This window comes from Mycteria americana, chromosome 1, assembly GCF_035582795.1.
Source record: "Mycteria americana isolate JAX WOST 10 ecotype Jacksonville Zoo and Gardens chromosome 1, USCA_MyAme_1.0, whole genome shotgun sequence".
Lineage (NCBI taxonomy): Eukaryota > Metazoa > Chordata > Aves > Ciconiiformes > Ciconiidae > Mycteria > Mycteria americana.
In genome coordinates, this window is record NC_134365.1 from 45,288,354 (window position 1) to 45,307,607 (window position 19,254).

General features: G+C 42.2%; 1 protein-coding gene across 1 annotated transcript in view; it reads right to left on the reverse strand.

The window, feature by feature from the left end:
- The window catches only part of LIN7A (lin-7 cell polarity scaffold A), a 50,241-nt gene extending 31,852 nt beyond the window's left edge, over positions 1 to 18,389 (reverse strand). The window contains exon 1 of the mRNA XM_075496293.1: positions 17,951 to 18,389. Within this exon, the coding sequence (XP_075352408.1) occupies positions 17,951 to 18,230 (280 nt within the window). The 5' untranslated portion in view covers positions 18,231 to 18,389. The remainder of the gene's footprint in view (positions 1 to 17,950) is intronic.
- Positions 18,390 to 19,254: the final 865 nt, after the last annotated feature.

Consider the following 19,254-nt stretch of genomic DNA (forward strand, 5'->3'; position numbering starts at 1 on the left):
GATGACACCTCAAAGAATTTACAATTTAATTAAAAGAGGCAGGCAACTGGTCAGCATGATAGGTTGTGCCATAGTAGATTAACACCCAAACAATTCTCAGGCTTTTTTATACGCATCTGCCAAAGACAGCTCTAAGTAGGAGAGGAAACATGGCAGAAAGCATGCAGTGTTCCTTTCAGAAGGATATTTCGACATCGCAGAGCAGTCTTGGAGCTCATGAACTTTCAGACGAAACTGACCCTAATCCTGTGTTCAAAGGCTACACCTGTGCTTTTGCTCCAAGCAGTGCTTCAACTGCTAATGGGCATCCAGTCCATGTTACTGGATCGCAGCTAGTCTGAAAAAACCTCTCTGCACAATGCACACAATGCAGGTGTGAGGTCCTCAGCACCACCTCCTTTGCTTTGCTGATCTGTTTCTCCACTCCACACTATCTGCTGGTAGAGATGTAGCCAATATCATTCCAAAGGGACCATCTGAGAGACAGAGACCTTGGTGTGATGGGAAAGAGAAGATCTGGATTAATGAAGCAGGTTTGTGAGCTGCATGCACACAGACAGCAGTTGAAGCTGTATGTGCAAATAAAAAGAGAAGAAATGATGTGGAGCTGTACCAAGAAAGATCCCTCTAAAGCACTTACTGAAGTGATGATCAGAAAGCTAAGAGGAGATATGGGAAATAAGGCAGCCATGGAAACCAAGAAAAAATGAGATTCTAGAAAGAAGAATGTGACTGATGGCAGCTAATACATCAAAGTGGATGGTTTTGAGATTTACGAAGAGGTAAGTACACTCTTTAGCAAGAACCATTTCAATGGAGTACAAAAGAATGGCAATGCATTAAATAAAATATGATGCAACAGACAAACATGATTTTTAATGTTCTCAGTAATAGTAATGTCACAATGATTTTCTAACAAAACTATCGAATCATTTACCTTGGAATTTTTCTTTTAAAGTATGTATCTGCTACCCAAGACTTGCAGTTAGCTAAATACTAAACTCACACTGCCCAGTTATTAGTACCAGTTGGCGCAAACTGGTATGTCAGACAGCACAAAGCAATTAGACAATTTATTCTGAAGAAGCTTCAACAGCCTACCATAATAGATCAGATAAGGCCTCTGAAATTCATGTGACACACAACAGCTATTGAGATATTCTAAATCAAACTGGGGTCTTTTCCAGTGCCAGTTCAGGTAAGTTTCGAACTGTCTTTCCCTCTCACCAGCTATACTTGTAGAAGGTCAGCGCCACAGATGATGGATTGGTTGCTATTTTGCAGTTGCTTAGAAGCTTCATCACCACAGCTGAAAATTCTGTGAATCACCCCACATTAGCTCTGGTCCCGAACTAAATGATATTAAATGAAAAATTTGTACTGATTGAGAAATCTGTTCTGATCCAGAAAGAAACATAAATAGCTTTAGGTACATTAATCAATCTAAAAGAGTTAAGTACAGGTCTACACATTTCCCTAGGGCATGGACTAGACTCTAGATGATAATTAATCACTTCTAAAGTGATGAGTGTTACAATACAAATGATAAATTCATATTCTGGTTGAAAAGTTTGGCATGGGTGTTTAGTATGTAGTCTCATAGGCAAAACTGGGCACTAAGTTGTCGTTTGCCTATACTAGATTACTTAACTTTGTGATTAAGAACTGGTTGGGGGTAAAAAAAAGCAGAATATCCCAATATCCTGATTTTCCACACTTCCAAATTCATCCAACATGCTAAAATACATGAATGCTGTTGCCCAAGTTCTTGCTTTGATTTATTATTCACCTATCATATCTGTTAACAATAAGCAGTCTTCTTTCTCTTGTCACAATTAGGTCCATAGCTTGCTCAATTTGGCAATGACTTGTGGGATATTGCTCACGGTAGAGAGAACATAGAATAATGAAGAGCTTCATGGGATAAAATTACAGAATGAAAATGAGGCATGTGTTCAGGGCCAAAGCTGTTTGTTACCAGCTGATGCTTTGTCAGGAGCAAAATATAACAGTTGGTACAAACCAGAAGATTTTGAGCAGACTAAAAATGTATAAACATGAGTGTATTTTAACATATTTTAATATGACCTCATGAAATAGGCTTTATTTCCTTCCATTAATAACTCTGAAGGGGAGATTTGAACAAATAATTGCTTTAGGACAGGTTAAAAAGTGAAATTTATCAGTGCACGGGAACTTAAGTGATGCATAGGCTTTTTGCTGATGGTTCATTCAAGCTCAGTTCCAGATAAAACTAAAGGAAGTGCTTGCTCAGAGAAGTGATATGACTGGCACAGAGGAAGATTTCAAAGTTACATTGAAAAAAAAAGCATACAGCAGTGAATCCACCCCTGTTGAAGTCAATTAGAGTATTGTAATATGTTTGAGAAGGACTGGTATTCCTCTGCTGGGATACTTTTATTGTCCCCAATCCTCCTTTGATTACAAATGTAACTAGCTTTGCTTGTAAACATTATCACCAAGGAATTGTTCTTAAATACCATTTTCTTACATACTTGTGGAAAGTACAAATTGATAAAAAGAGTGTGTGTGTCTATTTATATAGATATATGTAAAAAAAATCCTGGAATTATGTTAAAAACAGTTATGTTCTATGTAAATAAAATAACCCTGCTTTTTATTTCTGATTTGTTGTTCCTTTAAGCAAAGATATTTTTTAAACACAACTTCTGAAAAGGATTGTTTTGCCTACTCTCAAACATTTTCCAAAATATGAACTCCATTACACTAACATTAAACTCATGCTAACGTCACTGAAATCTATCCTCATCTCCCACATTCATATCCCACAGAAATTGGTGGGAATTTTGAGTAGCGATGTGGGTAGAATTATTTTTCTGTATGCTATGATGCATACACTTTGAAAGGAATATGCACTTATTTCCCCCCTTATTATAGCCAACTCTAACCACACCTTTTCTTTTTTTACACCTTTTTTTCTGATTTCCTTATACATATGCACAATTCCTTTCTCTCATTCTTTTTAACATTCACTTCCCTTTTTGTCTTCTCATCATCATGCTTGCCTACAGCCTTTCAGGAAATAATACTGTTTCAGTGTGGTAGGTCACGTTATCAGTGAAACACAGAGAAGGCAGGGGGCTGTGGGTGGGTGGAACGCATTTTATCAAGTGCACTCATCAAAAGAAAAGCATGACTCTCAGAAAAAAATCTCATTTCAAGTGTTCTTTCTGTATCTTCATTTGAATGAAGTTTCATTTGCATTGCTAGTAGGACACAAGCAGGAGATTACTATACAAACCCTAAGAAGGAGAGGAATCACTGGAACATAGAACTAGCAAGATACCATACTGTGATACAAGTGGAACATTCCCATGCTATACTAAACGAAGTTCAATCATGTATACATAGCCATATAGCATAGTGCAGTTGAAAAAAGGTCATCTGGCTTAGTTATCACACTGCTCTGTTATATATTGTTTTCACTTGCTGATTTTTGTTCAAATAGCTAGCAATGCACAATGTAGACTGATCTGTGTACTTCGCTGGATGTTTTGAAAAGTAAACGCTATTTCCAATACTTTGCAATTCAGCTTTTACAACTCAAAAGCAAATTATGACTTCACAGAAAGAATTCTGCCTGATCTGAACTTGGTTGCTCTTTCACATTACTGTTAAAATCAGGTAGACCAGGCTCCAGCATTCTGTGAAAGTTGTCCAGTCTGGGGTTTCACTCCGGTAGATTTTGTGCAGAGCTTATGTTTGTTTTAGTTTAGTCAGATAGGTTGAAAATTATTAGGAAAAATGTAGCAAATTATTTTAGCATGCTAAATGTGTCCCATTTAATACCAGAGTGAGTCTTGAAAAAGAACATATTTGCGTGCTTTATACTGCAAAATGTGAAAACTGTTGTATATCTATCTTTCCCTCTTGTGCTAGTCTATGAGTGAGTTGGTCTGCAGTCCTTAAAATAAATATATTATCCTCTGAGTTAAGAGACTGTTAGGCAGTTAAATAGTAGCTACAATGCTGTGTAATACTAGTTTGGGTTCAAAAAGTAATTGCTCAGAAACATAGTATTTCTTTACTCTGATAACTACTCTAGAATCATGGCCTTGGGCTGCTGCTAAAGCCAAAATACAGTGACCACTTGTTTATTAACAAGATATTAGAGAACTTCTCTAATAGAACTTAGGCTTCTCATCTTCTTGAGGTCTTTCTATGCCTCATTCCTGTTAATTCTGGAGACCTTCACTGCATTAGTATGCCGCTTACTAGGAAAAGTAAATGTGCTGCATAAACACCACCCTTTGGTACCTCAAAGAGATAGAACATCACTGCAAATTGACAGCAAGGATACTCAGTAAGTCTCTACAATATTCACTAGCTTCACCATGGCATTACAGAATAATAATCCTGGCAATTTTCAAGATCTGTGCCGTCATGCTTGAAGACCTTTAATCAGTCTGAAGGTGAAGAATTTGCATGACATAACAGGCCCTTACAACTGTCAGTAGTTTTTCATTCCTCCAATACTTTCATTCAGGTTTAGTTATTCCTTTAAGCTCATGAGAATACATTCCGGAATTCTTAACTTTTTGTCAACTTTTTGTTATAATGCCCAAAGCCTACATGGGATGCTTTATTATATTTAGCAATCTTCTCCAAATACTATCAAATGACAGCAGGTAATCAACAGTTGGGCAATCAGAATTCCATGGTGATTAGCAAAGTTCATTCGTAATTCATAGCCAGTAGCCCTATTACATTGTATGAAACTATTTATGTGACTTCATGGTTAAGGCACCAGCTTTGGAAAATTTTCAGTGTGTATCTTTTGAAAATTTTCTGTATTACCACAGCTCTGCTGTCAGACGCTGTTTTGTACAATATGGTGACTCTTACTCTGGTGTCAAACACCAGACTTCCCACTGTGCTTCCATTCACCTCTCTGGTTCCTTACTTCCAGCACAGTGCTCTCCTGAAATACATTATTTTAATTCCATTAATTCCATTAATTTAATATATGTATTTAATTTCATCTGGAGAGTTCAGAAAAATCGGGGCAAAGAGCAGCCTTTTTTGCCCACTTAAGTCAGTATGTTTGTCTGGCCCAAAATTTCATGCTAATCAGTAAGCATAAAGGTGTACTTCACCATGGTAAATCAGACTCGATGTGCAGGGAGCAATGAGCTAAGCTGTTAGAATACAGAAATCTTATTCAACACTTTATAGTGTGTATCTGTGAGGTCTATTCAAATTAATTACAACAAGAATAGTAATACCAGTGCTTTCATACTCTAGTTTAGATGATATAGATTTACTGCAGTGTCACTTTACACTCCTGTGGTTAAACATTACTATGAATGCACAAATAAATATAACAAAGCACACCCATACAGAGCTCTCATGATTCATCTTGTGCTGAGGGTTTCAACTCGCCACACTTCTGATGTAGACATTGACAGCTCAGCGACTCACCCTAGACTGCCATTACAGTCAATGAGGAAAAACAGACACTTTGAGGCTACAATTCATCTGACCTATTTCAGACAAGATGAATCATACTCTGGGAGTGCCTGTTCCCTTTGTTGACTATAAAGGGAGACTAGATGATTAGCTCAGATGTAAATGCCTGCATCCTACGTATTAGACATCTACATCAGTATGATGAAACCCACTCTTACTGTCCAGATATATAGTGAATGACTCATGCAAATTTACCTCCATGTGGTCCAGGAGACACCGTATTTCAGAACAGTTACATCTGACGAGTACAGTGCTGTTAGCAGGCAGGCTAATGCATTTTTTAATTAAAGCTTTTAAAAATGCCTTGACCAAAGATTTTATGGATTTTTTTCTTCTTAACATATGAAAAAAATCAACCATGAAATACGATTGAGTGTATCTCTGTCTCATTTTGCCTGATGTGAAACGACTGTTCCCAATGACATTAGTGGCATATCCCCATGGGTTTCTACATACATTCCCTCACTGCCTGGGGCAGGCTCATTTTCTTTGGCTACTCATCGAACCATGTTTTGGTCTATATGTTTGAGCTGCACCCAGGTTCTGTCTGTCTCTAGCTTCTCAGGCACACCACGGGCATCCAAGTTCTCTGCTTCACTCCATTTCTCAGACACACAGCCTGTGACCCAGCTGTTGCACACCCCAAGGCAGTGTTATATACCATGAGTTTTCACAGTAGGTTTGGCAGGAACAGGTGAATATGACAGCAAAGGTCCGAGACGTTTTGCAAAATTACTTATAGAAAGGACACAGTTTATTTGCAGGGAAAGCAGTGCCACCTGTGATCCAAATACAGACAGCGAACTGTGTGGAGACCCCTCCGTCCAGCATCCTCAACACCACAAAAGCCCTTCAGGGCTCTCTTCAGCAATTTCAGTCACTTTTGCTGTTTCAGACATTCTGCCTGAAATACTGAAATACTGCCCTTTCAGGCATGCTGCTCCTGAATACTCTGCTTAGCTTGTTCAAATGCAACATTCAAAAGGTTCCCTTAAATGAAAAAAAAAAGCTCCTCTATGTTCTCTGAACCTCACAATGGCTACAATGTCTTGAGTAATCCCCCCCATTCCCACTCTCCTAAATTTTAACTAGTGATTTCTGTTCTTCTCAGCTAGGAATTTTTGTAGCCTTAACCCACCATGAAGGCCCGCTGGGAGAACTGGATTTGCTTTACTTTGGTCAATCTTCTCAGCGTATTCATTACTCTACATAGATAGAGCCAGTCCTCAATTTTTTCCTTCAAGCCTTCACATAACTGATGTAAGTAAATCACAGAAGCATCTTTGTCAGCAGTTTTCAGATTTTGTTCGCTTTTTGTTTGTGTGTGTTTGTGAGATCAATCTACAGAGTTCCTAAAACTATTAAGAGTTCATCAGGTACTTAGAGAAAGTGGCTTGGTACTGTCTCATTACCATTGTTGCTTTTTAAAGGAATAACAATAAATCACAAAACAGTAAAGACTGAATTAATGGGTAATTGAGGATCGTTTCAATATGATGAGTTTCATTGGCTTAATTCGAGATCTGAAGAGCAATAATGCAATTCAGAATTTTCAAAGATGGGCATTTAAAATTAACCTTAAAACCTAATCATTTTTAAACACTGATATCATTTTTGTTCTTCCAAATTATTAGTTTCATTGCAATTTCTAAAGCAATCAGGATGAGGAGGTGCATAAATATCAGTTCAAAAATTTTCACTAGCAGATTTTGCCATCTGTGAGAAATCAAGAAATTACAGATACACCAACCCTTTACATTTGACAGCACCCACTGCTTTTGTATAGAAGGCATCAAACATAGCATTTTTGTGAAAACAAGTTACCAAATTATCCTTTAAGAGAAAAGATTAAAAAGTAAAGCCGAAAATGCAAAGAATAGAAGAGCATTGAAAATTATGGGATTTTCTAACATAGTACTTAAAACAGAATATCATGATTTTTCCCCTGCATTAGCTGTAGAGAAAAGGGAAGGGAAGGTAAAATTCCTTTTTTTCCCTTTGTATATAGTTTTGACTTTATATTGCTTCATCATACCTGCTCTTTGTGATCATAATTATGCTTTATAGCTAGCCACTCACTGCTGAATAGAACAGATGAGACATGATTCTGGTCCTTTTTTTGACTAGGGACAGTTGGCTGCAAATACGATACAAAAAGACAACAGTTTTTTAAAAGTCTGTTTTGTATTCAAATAAATATATATTATATATATAATAAATATATAAGTATACATTAATTCCTTAAATAAAAAAAAATTAATGCTTGTTTCCTGCAGGAAGCAGGTTATTTTGTAGTTTCAGACTTTGTGTTATTTATTTTAATTCTCAGCCTTTCTGTAAGTCTTTTTTTTAAAAAAAGGAGAGATCTCAGGTGTTTAAAGCAGTTATTTGCCTACACAGGACATGTAAAATGGTGTTCTGTCTGACTTCCTGAAACTATGAAATGACAAAAAGAAAATCCTTTGAAGCAAAGTTGTAACTCCCTGAGAAATTCAGTATGGTGAATAGACCTGGCCTTAATTAATTAAGTTCCTACAAGCTGAACTACGTGAAAGCAAGGAAGCTATCTACTGCCTCCTGTAGCCATAGATACCTTGTAAAGAGATGCCTTGATAACTCTCCACCAGCCTCATCTGTCCCCTGATCACAATATCACTTGATCTTGTAGGATCAGTTCCGCCTCAGCAGACACCGCTCACCATGCCGGAGTGGAGCTGCTTTAAACACTAGACAAAAGCACACTGGACATCTTGCTGAAACTGCAAACGTAAACATTTTAGAGGTTCTGATCCCAGATTCAAAGCAAAAAAAGGCTGATACTTTAACATATCACATGGACCCTACTTAACAGAATACTTGCTTTCGTGTTTTAAACCACAAGCATATAGAGAAAAACATTAAAATCAGCGAAGGAATTAAAAATTTGACTAAGCTAGAGGAGCAGAAACCAGAAATAATTACAAGGAATAAGCTTGCCTGAACAAAGAAAAACAGGATGAAAAACAACACACTTTTCTCTTAGCTGAAATCCATTCTCTCGCGGCCCTGCCTAAGCAAAAGCAAGTATTTATGCGTCCGATGTGCACATCACAAAACAAAAGTATTGGCCATACGGGCAACCTCATGCCTTTCCCACACCGATAATTTCAACGTGTGTTTTTAGTTTGCATCAGAGATTTCTGTTGGCAGGGAAGAAGACAGGAAGAGAGAAAAAAAGGCCCCAACAGGTGTCTCACAAAGGGAGGTAAGGTTAACTTAGGGATGCTAATTCTCCTTCACAACAGGCATCGTGTTTGAGCCAAAGCAGTAACTCTCACTTTCTTCTCTGCTCGTATGTCATTACTAGAGTCTCCTGCTGCCTCTCCTCAGCTCTTCTCTCTCCAGCTAATCTTAGTCTTAATCTTTTTCTGTTATTACCAGAAAGACAAGAAAGATGGCTGTGGGCTACTGCCAATTGTACATAGTAACAACACAAATTGTCACTTGAAGTCTAGCATCACGATTTTATCTTCTGTTTTTCTAGGTGGTTTGAAACTCTGGTGAGACAACAACGAAAAGATGGCATTTGTGCAATACAATGGATGTGACGCAGTCATTACATACACATACCTAACACGACTTTATCTGTAGGCTCAGGTAACAAGAGAATTAATATTCTCTCTTCAATTTTAGTGGGTTTAAAGATATTGCTTTTTGCAGATTGAATCCCTCTGGTAGCTGGCTACATACTAGTCATTTCTCAGGAAAGGAAAAAAGTCTGTTCTTTGAAAGTGTGTATGTGAAAAGCTGCAACAGCAAGAAGAAAGCAATATAAATAAAATCCTTTGTTAGTAAATCCCTGGAAAACTAGGTGGTACAGATATGCTGCTGGTAGATGTCAACAACTGACCACTCTTAACTTTCAACTTTGAAACAAATATGACCATAGAAGAAAGCCGTGACTATCTTGAATTGGTGCTGCAAGTTACAAACAAAACTTTGAAACAGAAAACCCCTGTGAGAAACAGAGAGCTTGCTGTCACCTTTGCAGTGCTGTTGCTTGGTGTCCTATGCGTTGAACGATGCTGAGAATAGGAGCAGGAGAACTGGAACTCATCTCGGGTTGCAGCCTGATTTCACAAGGTATCTACCTAAGATACGAGGAGCATACCTGGCATACTTTGACATGGTTGCACTCTTAAGAAGCAAAATGTACTGTATAAATTAGTAGAAACTCCAGAGCTATTACTATTGTGTTACAAGACTATCAGGCTACAGCAGAGATCTGACATACAACCACCTCTTTTTCCAAAGACTGCTTCATAGATTTTAAAGCCATCATGCCCTCTTCAAGTTTCTCTGGTCTGGCTATGTGTAACAAAGAACAGCTGTATTATCCTTTTGCTCCTGTGCTGGTTCAGTAAATAGCATTTGACAAAAACACTGCTGCCAAATCTATTGAAAAGTGAAGAGATGATGGTAAATAAATTTCTGAGGGCTAAGACTGCTGCTGATGGCCACAGTCATCCACCTAATCGATTTCAAGTACATTCTTCCTCAATGCTTAACTGTTTGTAGAGGGATTGATACCTTAAGGTCTAGGAGATTAACTCTTTTTCAGAAAACACGGTTGAAAAAGAAAATTAAAGAGTTAGTGGATGTGAAGGATTAGTGATTAAACAAGGGCTTCTATTGAAAAGAACCAGTAAAAATGTAATTTTTGTTCAGAAGAAATAAATTAAGAGCCTATTTTGGGCAACACTCTTCCTTATACAATTATCCATGTTTATACAGAAACAATTAAAATCAATGCTTTGATGCTCTGTGTATTCATGGATATTTCACTGTTCCATCTTTTAAATAATAAAGAACAATCCTCCTCCAATCTCTTCTGGAAACACAGTTTTCTAATCAAAATTTTTTCTCTCTTTTTTTAGGATTATTAGTAAAGTAGCACTAAGGTAACAACTCATTATGAGAAGCTGTATGCATTTCCTGGTAACTTAGTGGAATTACATTTGAGAAATTTTGGATTTATTTATCCACTCTATTTTGGACCCTAGTGACATAAGTTCTCAAACATGTACATACACCTACCTCTGTATTTAACATATCTGAGATCTGAGCTTGTGGTTTAAATACTCAGGAAAACATTGTTAGTATGTAAATGTACATTCCTGAACCAAATCTTCTCATCTGAATAGAGAATTAACAGTTGAATGTTTCTCATTCAGAGGCTGACTCTCCAGCAAATATCTCAAAAGAAGATTAAGCTGACTGAGATTAACTTTGAAAATGCCTGGATTTATACATACATGTACAGTTTACAGCACATTAGTAAGTATTATTTTTAAAATGTCAAAAATGCATCATGTGAAACAAATTAACTGTGTGTGATGGAAAGCAGACTTACAAATTTACAGTTACGTGCTTCTCAAAACACTATCTACCTGCCTTTGCTTGGTTTCCTCTTAAATCCTCAACTTCTCATTATTTGTGCTTCTAATGAGTAACTAAAATCAATACTTTTACATAATCCATATTTCAAATTCTATTGCATTATCTACAAGAACACTATTTTGTATCTGAATAACACAGGTCAGCCAAAAGCTTGTATTTATATCTTTTTGCACTTGCATGAGTGTCACCTATGTTAAGGAGAGATGTGCATGTACGTGTCCTGAAACAGGGAACTCAAAGGACAAATTATCCCCTGCACAAAGCTGATGACTTCAGTAATTTGTCACATTTTTAAAAAAAGTTGCTGTCTGATAACATCATCAGAGGGGTCCAACTCAAGCGATAGGATGGAATTAAGCAAATTTTTTACTTACAATTACATTAGGAGGTTAATCCTTTTTTCTGTAGTTACACAAATGTCTCTCAGACATCAATGTGAAACTGAAGTTTGTAGGATCCAGCATAGAGTTGTTATTTATAAAACAAATCTTTCAACATTATCTGTAGAGACTATACATTTACTACATACAAAAATAGCACCCCTTGTCTTTTCTAATCATTAACACTCTTGCAACTTGTCGCAAATGGTGAATCCCGCACCTGTGCAGGGGCTTGTCAAAGCCTCCATCCACTTGATCCAGCTGCAGGAGCAGGTCCCCTTTGAAGGATCAGAAGCAGGACACATACAGGCAAGCTCAGCTTACCACTTCGCTCTACACAGGATAAATTCAGATAGACTAAAATGATTACTTCACTGCTACCATGTCTAAAGAATATTTTCAGCCTGACAGAGCAGGAGGAACACAAGGTCCCTGCACAGGCATTGGTCGACCATGAGTCTGGTTGCTCTCTCAAAGGTGCCTCACAAACATCTCCTCACCACACATCCAGCTTCTGCAGATACGCCTTATTATCAGATACATGTTTCTGAAGAAAACATGACTGGAAATTTAAGATATTCCCCCTCTACACTCCACAAAGGTGACTTAATGTTAAAAGATGCCACGAGTTTTGTAGAAGACATTTCCATGTGTCTGTGTACGGGTGCAGCTCTCTGACCAGCAGTGCCAGGGTCCTGCAGCACCTGCTGCACACTGAAGACGATACAATGAACTTTCATTCATTTCCGCCTGCTGTGCCCTGACAAAACTCAATTTCCACATCACCGTGAGTCGCTGTGGGCCAGAGGACAGGGCCCTCTCCGGGAGGGCGAGGCCAGCCAAAGGGGTGTGCTCCCACGGGCACCTGGCCCACCTCAGGCACATCCAGCCTGGCACAGAGCTCCCGTGCCGCCATGTTCCCCAGCACCTCTTTAGGTCAGGCCCATACTGCCAAAGACATTTAAGCTGGACACGTGCATTTAACTTTTCACACCATGTATTTTTACACCACTCATGAAAACCAGAGATGACATTTAGTTAGGTACTTGCTCCTCCTCCAGCTCCAGCACTGCAGGAGGCACAGCTGAACTGCACACTTAACTAACCAACACTTCAACTGCATGGTTCCTCACAAAACGTCCCCGGTTATCACCCATAAATCAACAGCTCAATCCGCTTACCTTAATCCATCCCTTCATAAAAATACATTTAAATAAATAAATAAATAAATAAATGTAAAAAAAACCCCAAACATTTCAGTCTGTGACCAGAATTATCACTCTTTTTCTGTTCCTACAAACAACAGGCCTTTTTTTTTCTTGGAAGAATGAATTTGGTAATTTATATGTCCTCAGCTGGCATACCAGAGAAATGTTGGACTTAAAGCATGTGGTACTTGCAGAAGTATTTTTCAATTTTAGCACGTTAGGCTGAAGAGCAAGAGACGACATCCCCCTGACAGACAGGGAGCCAGGCGGGGAGCAGCACATCGCTTAGCACTGCTCCACGGGGCTTCACCCATGCGAGAGGGATCTGGCCTTATGCTGCATCTCTGTCAATGACTGTATTTCACACTTTATGAATCTGATTTTCTCTTCCTGATGAGTAGGTTATATATTTTTTCCCAAGATAATATACATTATAGTAATATATGCACAGTCTACCACAACTTATGTTCAATACAATTTGTGTTATATACATATATGGGCACAGACAGGGAAAAATCCCCATTTATGTAGGCTATGAGAATGTAATGAGAAGAAAAATGACAAGAAGAGGAGAGGAGGAAGGAAGGAGGAGTACTCTAGCAAATAACAATGAATATTAATGGTCAGGTGCCATCCAGTACCACATCTGATAAGAGTTTATCTGCCACCTCTAACAGTTGATGGCGATTCCAAGCCCATTCGTATTCTTAGTTATTGTCACTGAACATCGTACTTTATAAAGGATCTTCAGGAAGTTTTAGGACATCTACTCCACTAGAAAAATATTTGTTTGAATTCATAAAAAAACAACAGAGCTGTGACGTGTTACAGCTCAACAGCAAGAAGTCTTTCCAGTTTCCAAGGATATATTTGAAAGCGAGAGAAATTTGGTTGTCAATAGCCAATAGCTATGACCTTGTTATGAAACTTCACAGGGATTAAAATATCAGCACTGTATATTCAGTCTATTCAAATTTCTTCTTTTATCCTCAGTCACATGAAGAAGTGAAACCATCAGTGACATGAATAGTTACTATATAAGGAAAAACATAATAGGACATGGATTATTAACAGAAGAGAGCTGAAAGCCCCCCTCCACATGAAAAGATATTCCCTTGCTCTTAATCATGAGATGGTCTTTGCATAGGCTAATTGTATAATATCTTCAAAATCAAGAAGAACATTTGAAAAGTGCCCTTTTTAAAGCTGCCACTTTCATCGTCCTATGCAGAGAGCAACAGGGACTGAGATTTTGCAGCAATCTGAGCAAATACACAGGCAGTTTTCTTTCAGAGCAGTTTTTCATCTTGGAGGGAAGAGCACAAGTAAAATTCTAAGTAAAATAAGCTTTATGAAAAATTTGCCAGACATTTAGCAAGATGATAAGCAAGTTCAGATAAGAGTGGAACATCCATTATGCATAGCTAGAAAGACGTCTGCTTCAATTTGCAGGCCTCCATATGACCACTCCTAAAATGAGTGCCAAGGGAAGCCCAGGAATCTTCCCTCCCAACATATTTCTGGGAGTGTAATGGTACTTGCAGACAATGCTTCCATCAGACTGTGCTAACGCACCCTTTAAGTGATCCCACCCACAACAAGCTTCCTTTAATTTCTAAGTGCTCACAATGTGTACCTGCGGCACACAGGAACTCACAGGGGGTCCTCGGAGAACCGTGAGGAGGCTAATCTGGCTGGGGGAGATGACACCGCACATGGAGAAAAGCAGAATAGTGCCACTGGATGTGTATGCAGAATCTGAGACAACGTCAAGCTGGTGAGGTGCCGACGGTCATGGGAGAGCAGAAGAACAGAGGATTAGAAGAGGAAATTGGGTTGCTGAACAGTGAAAATGGGTAAGAGTTACAGGCAATGCAGAGAGCAATGGAGTTAACTGCACTGAGGCTTTGAGAAGAGCAAGGCACCAGAAGACGGCATGCAGAGAACCAGAGACATAGGGCTCTGGATAATAAAGGGGAAGGCAGCAACTGCTGGTCGTGGGGCAGGCTGAGGCAATGCCTCTGTAGAAGACAAAGGACCTTGAGAGGAGAGGCAAAGGCAGCACTGCCCATCCCCATGTAGAGAAGAACGACATGCAAGATGTGACGAGTGATATGCCAATACAAATAAATACTGTTGGAAAATGCCAACTAACTGCAACCAGAGCTCTCTGTAACCAAAATCAGTGTCAACCAAGTTCTTACTTAAGACATACCTGTGAAAGAAGTAAAAAATAATTGTATAGGTGTTTTTAAACATTTCCCTTTTGGTTTGGAGTGACTGCTTTGTTTTTTTTTAATGGAGGTAAATTAATCTGGGAACATACTTAAAAATCCATAAGCTTGAACATAAAATGAAAAAAGAAAAAAAAATCCCAACCTTACTTTTTTTGCTTGTCATTTTATGAAAGATAGCACTGCAACTTTCCGTCTCAACCTGGAACAAGGTATAGTTCCCTACACCTTCAGGGTTTAAGCTTTGAATTGGCCTAAAAAATTCCCCCAGTTAGCTCTGATGGACACTGGGGATTACTGATGGGGTGGTATCGATTCAGGATGTAAGACATTTGCAATAAAGGTAGGAAGGGTGCACTTTTTTACAGAGGAGACTTACTTGGCTGTTGGAAGATGCCTGGCAGTCAGGCTCTTCCCCTCCCAAAGCTCCCAAACACTGGGGCCACTCTCCTTAAGCTCCCTAAGTGGTACCCACACGTAGCTCCACTGCTTTACATTTCCTCCCTGAAACACTTGCTGATTCCTTCGCCTCCTCCCAGCAGAGCACCACGCAAAGGTCAGGCAAAAGCCTTTGAGATTAAATTGTAAGTGATTAAAATTTCCATTATTTTGTGAACTTGTTCCACATATTAAAGAGCCCTAATGGAACTTGCACACATTTGCGCAGGTAGAAAGGCACATGATGACAAGAATTAAGGAAATTAATTCCTGTGCTTTGGACTGAAGTAATCTTCCAGAATGTAATTGGCTTTCAATCATTCATACACAACATGCCCTTCACCTTTAAATGGTAATTCATTTTACCATACAGGTTTTGAATTCCATTTACGTCAGGCTTTAAGAAAGCTCCCATCTCCATACTAGAATACAGCGTATATGTTTTGTCCAGGAGAAGACCATGTCAGAGTGTAATTCAGATTTCTGATGTATGTATCTATACGATGTTTTACTGTTGTGGTGACCCTTAGCAGGGGGAAACGCAGAACACCTCCTGGCCAGAGATCAAGCAGGAATTCCCTCAGCAATGCAAGGTTATTACTGCTGCCTCTCCTGAAATGCTCGCTATTTTCTCGCAGTGCTGAGCTCTCTGTGGGACATGGCAAAGTGGATATGAGTGTACAAGACTTTTCAGGGCTGCGCCTAGATCACAACAGAGCTGTGCAAAGCATAGTGACAGTAAACATAGCTGCGTCTGCTTTAGTAAAAGCAACAGAAATCTGGAAAATCTCACCATGTAGCACTTTCCTTCTTCCTTGGCTGTGAAAGAAAGACTACAGAGGAAGTATCTGGAAGCACTGGGCTTGGTCTAGTTGCTTCTGGGGTTGCTTCAGCCCACCCTCTTCAGTTGACGTAGCAGCAACATGTTATAGGTGACGAAGTGTATCCCTCTGACAAAATGGCCATCTGCAGGCCAGGTGCAGCATTTAAATCTATTTCTTCTTGTCTGTATTTTCCTTTTGCACGTCACGTCCTATCATTCTGTGATGTTTTATCTCCCTCGCACTAATATCAGCCCTGGCTGACAACCAGGGAGACTGTAATGTTGGCACCGCTGCCAAATGGTTAAGCGTATCCTGGACACAGACAACAGATGCTTATATTTAAATTGGGACTAATTTGCATTTTTGCATATTGTGGATTTTTTAAAGCATAGTTTTAGTAATGAAAAGGAATGTGTAATTCTGAAATAGTAATACTTTCCTTTGAAAAGCCAGGTTTGCTAATGGATTGCCATCTGTTCAACCCTTTGCCAGGAAATAGATTTGCCCTGCTTACTGAAAACAGTATTAGGGTGAAACTGTAGATTACACAGTGGATTTCTGAGCAGTTTAATTTAAAGCGCATGCTAGCACTTTGTTATTTCAGTAAAAATAACTTTAGATTCTTCTTTTCTACTAATGTTGAACTTAAGCCATCCAGTAAACTGTATTTAGAGTACTTTGTGGGCTGTTCTGCTCTCAGTTGGGTTCCAGAAAAGGTGCCTACCTCTCCTTTATCATTTTGAAACTGAGTTCATCAGGTTTCTTTTGCATAGGATTTACAGCAAGAAGCTCTCTATCTCGCTTGGAAAGCCCATCTTAATCCTCTGGAAAAAACATTTAAAAAACCAAGACACTGGCCTCAATCATGCTTTCAAGAGTACAAGATTTATACGTGCTGGGAGCCTCTGGGAGCTGCCGGACGCAAGTTAGGAAGGACACTCTGGCAATTCAGGATGCTGTATCGGGAGCTGTTGGACCTCTCTAACTGATGGAGCCAAAGGAGCAAAACAAATCAGAACGGTAAGTTACTCTCCTCTGTAACCCACAGAAATCTAATAACGTTTCTGCTGAGCCCTATTAGGGGCACAAATGCACTGCGAGGGAGAGTGCAATTTTTACAGCCTGGAGGCAAAAGCTGAATTTTAACATAACTTCAAGATTTCAGCACCCTCTTACATTACCTCAGTAAGGCTACTGACACAGTCTCAAGGCTAACCAACCGCTCACCAACCGCTCTCCCTACCCGGACCCAGTAGTTGTCTACAGGAATACGCAGACGCGCCGTTTTGTAGGGTAACATCATTAACACAGCGAACAGAGAAGTTGTGGTCCCTGATCCCTTCCCCGCACCCGCCCCCCCGTCAGCCCCCCAAAACGCCGCATTTTGACAACAAACGACTGTCTCCTCGGGAGGTGCGAGCTCCCAACTCGCTGCCGGGAACGGCCGGCCGGAGCCGCTGCCGCCGCCACGGAGCACCCCCCGCCGAGCCACCTGCGGGGGCGGCGGCGCGAGGGCCCTCGGCGCCGAGCCACGGGGACGGGCGCCCACGGGGGAGCCCCGCAGGGCGGAGGCGGCGGAGCGGCACCGAGGAGCGTCCCCGGCGCCCGGCGGAGCGGCGCGGAGCGGAGCGCTGGCCGCGGAGCCACATCCCGCGCCTGCGGCACCGCCACGCTCCCGGCGGCGGGATGCCAGCGCTACCCCTTCCCCCCTGCCCGGACAAAGTTTTATTTCCTCCATTTCAGTCCTTCTCCTGCCGCCCACCTCAGCCCCGCGGGGAGGCGCCTCCCTACCGCCCGCCGCGCTGGGGCTGCGGGGGAAGACCCCGCGCTCCGCCGCGGCGGCCCCCCGGGCAGGGCGCGGGAAGCTGAGGCGGCCGGGGCGGCGCGGGGCGGGGAGCGGCGGCAGCCGCACTTACCTCTGTCCAGCGTGAGCGGCTGGACCGCTGTCAGTGTCGCCATGTCTGCGGCGGGGCTGGAGCCCGAGTGACGCGCGGCTCCGGCACCGGCGTGGAGTGCGGGGAAGGGCGGGGAGGAGGCTGGCAAGGAGAGGGGGCGGAGGAGGAGGGTGGCTCCGTGGGAGGAGGAGGCGAGCGAGGCGGAGAGGGTGCCCAGGGGAGGGCGGCTCGCCACAGACGGGGCGCCGCGATGCTGCGGGCGCAGGGCGGCCCGGCGCGGCCCGGCGCGGGCTGCCGGCATCGCTGCGCCGCCGAGGTCGGGCCTGGCGGGAGGCCCCTGCCTCACCGCGCTCGCCTCAGGGCGGAGTCCCGGGGCCCGCAGGGGCCGGGGCGGCCCGGGCCGTGCGCGGGGGTGGGGGGCGGATCGCCGCCGGTCCCGCCGCCCCGGGGATGCCGCAGCGCCCGGCGCAGGGAGAGAGAGGGGTGAGGGCGGGGAGCTCCGCAGCGCCGCGGGGCGGGGAGGACGGGGGGGCCGGCTCCGGCGGCCCGGCCTCGCCTGGGCCGGGGGTGGCGGGGCGGGCCGTTCCGCCCCGTCCCGGGGCTGGGGGCCTGGTCAGCGGGAAGGGGGGACGGTGTGTCTGGGTGAGGCACTCCCCGACTGGCCGCAGGGGATGAAAATCCGCGTGCGAAGCCAGGAGAGGAGGTATCTGGCCCCTGTGCAGGGCCTCGGCCACAGGGACCTGTCCCGTAGCGGCCCTTTTGGACGGCCCAGACTGTCGGCCTCACCATCAGTCTGGCCATCACATCTTTTCTAACTGCTGGGTGCGGCCCGGCCATCCTCAAGAAACCCAACGTCCTCTCATAAAGCACACCCAACACATCTCCACGGCGTGGGGTTGAGTCCTCACATTTGCAGAGCGAGAGGTTGGTCACCGACTCTTGCAGATCAGCTGCAGCTTTGTGTGAGCTTGGAGGCCTTCACAGAAGACCATCCATGAAGGTGGAATTTCACACTGGAGCTCTGCGAGGATTGTCGAGGTTTCACACTGGAGCTCTGCGAGCCCTCTGGTTGTCTACTCTCGTTGTTCACATGAAGTCAAAGGAAGCTGGTCAGCTGCCTTCCGAGAAAGGTGTGGCAGTGTGGCAGAGCCCTGCTGCCTTCCCTATGGTGGACAACGGTGTAGAGGAATGACTGAGTGAAGAATGGCATCCTCTTTAACTACTGCCCTGTGTAGTACCTGCGGTCTTGTGTTTGCCCAAGGAGCGCTGGGATGGGCAGGAGCGTTACTCCAAAAGGGAAGGTAGCACTCTTCTCCTCACCCACC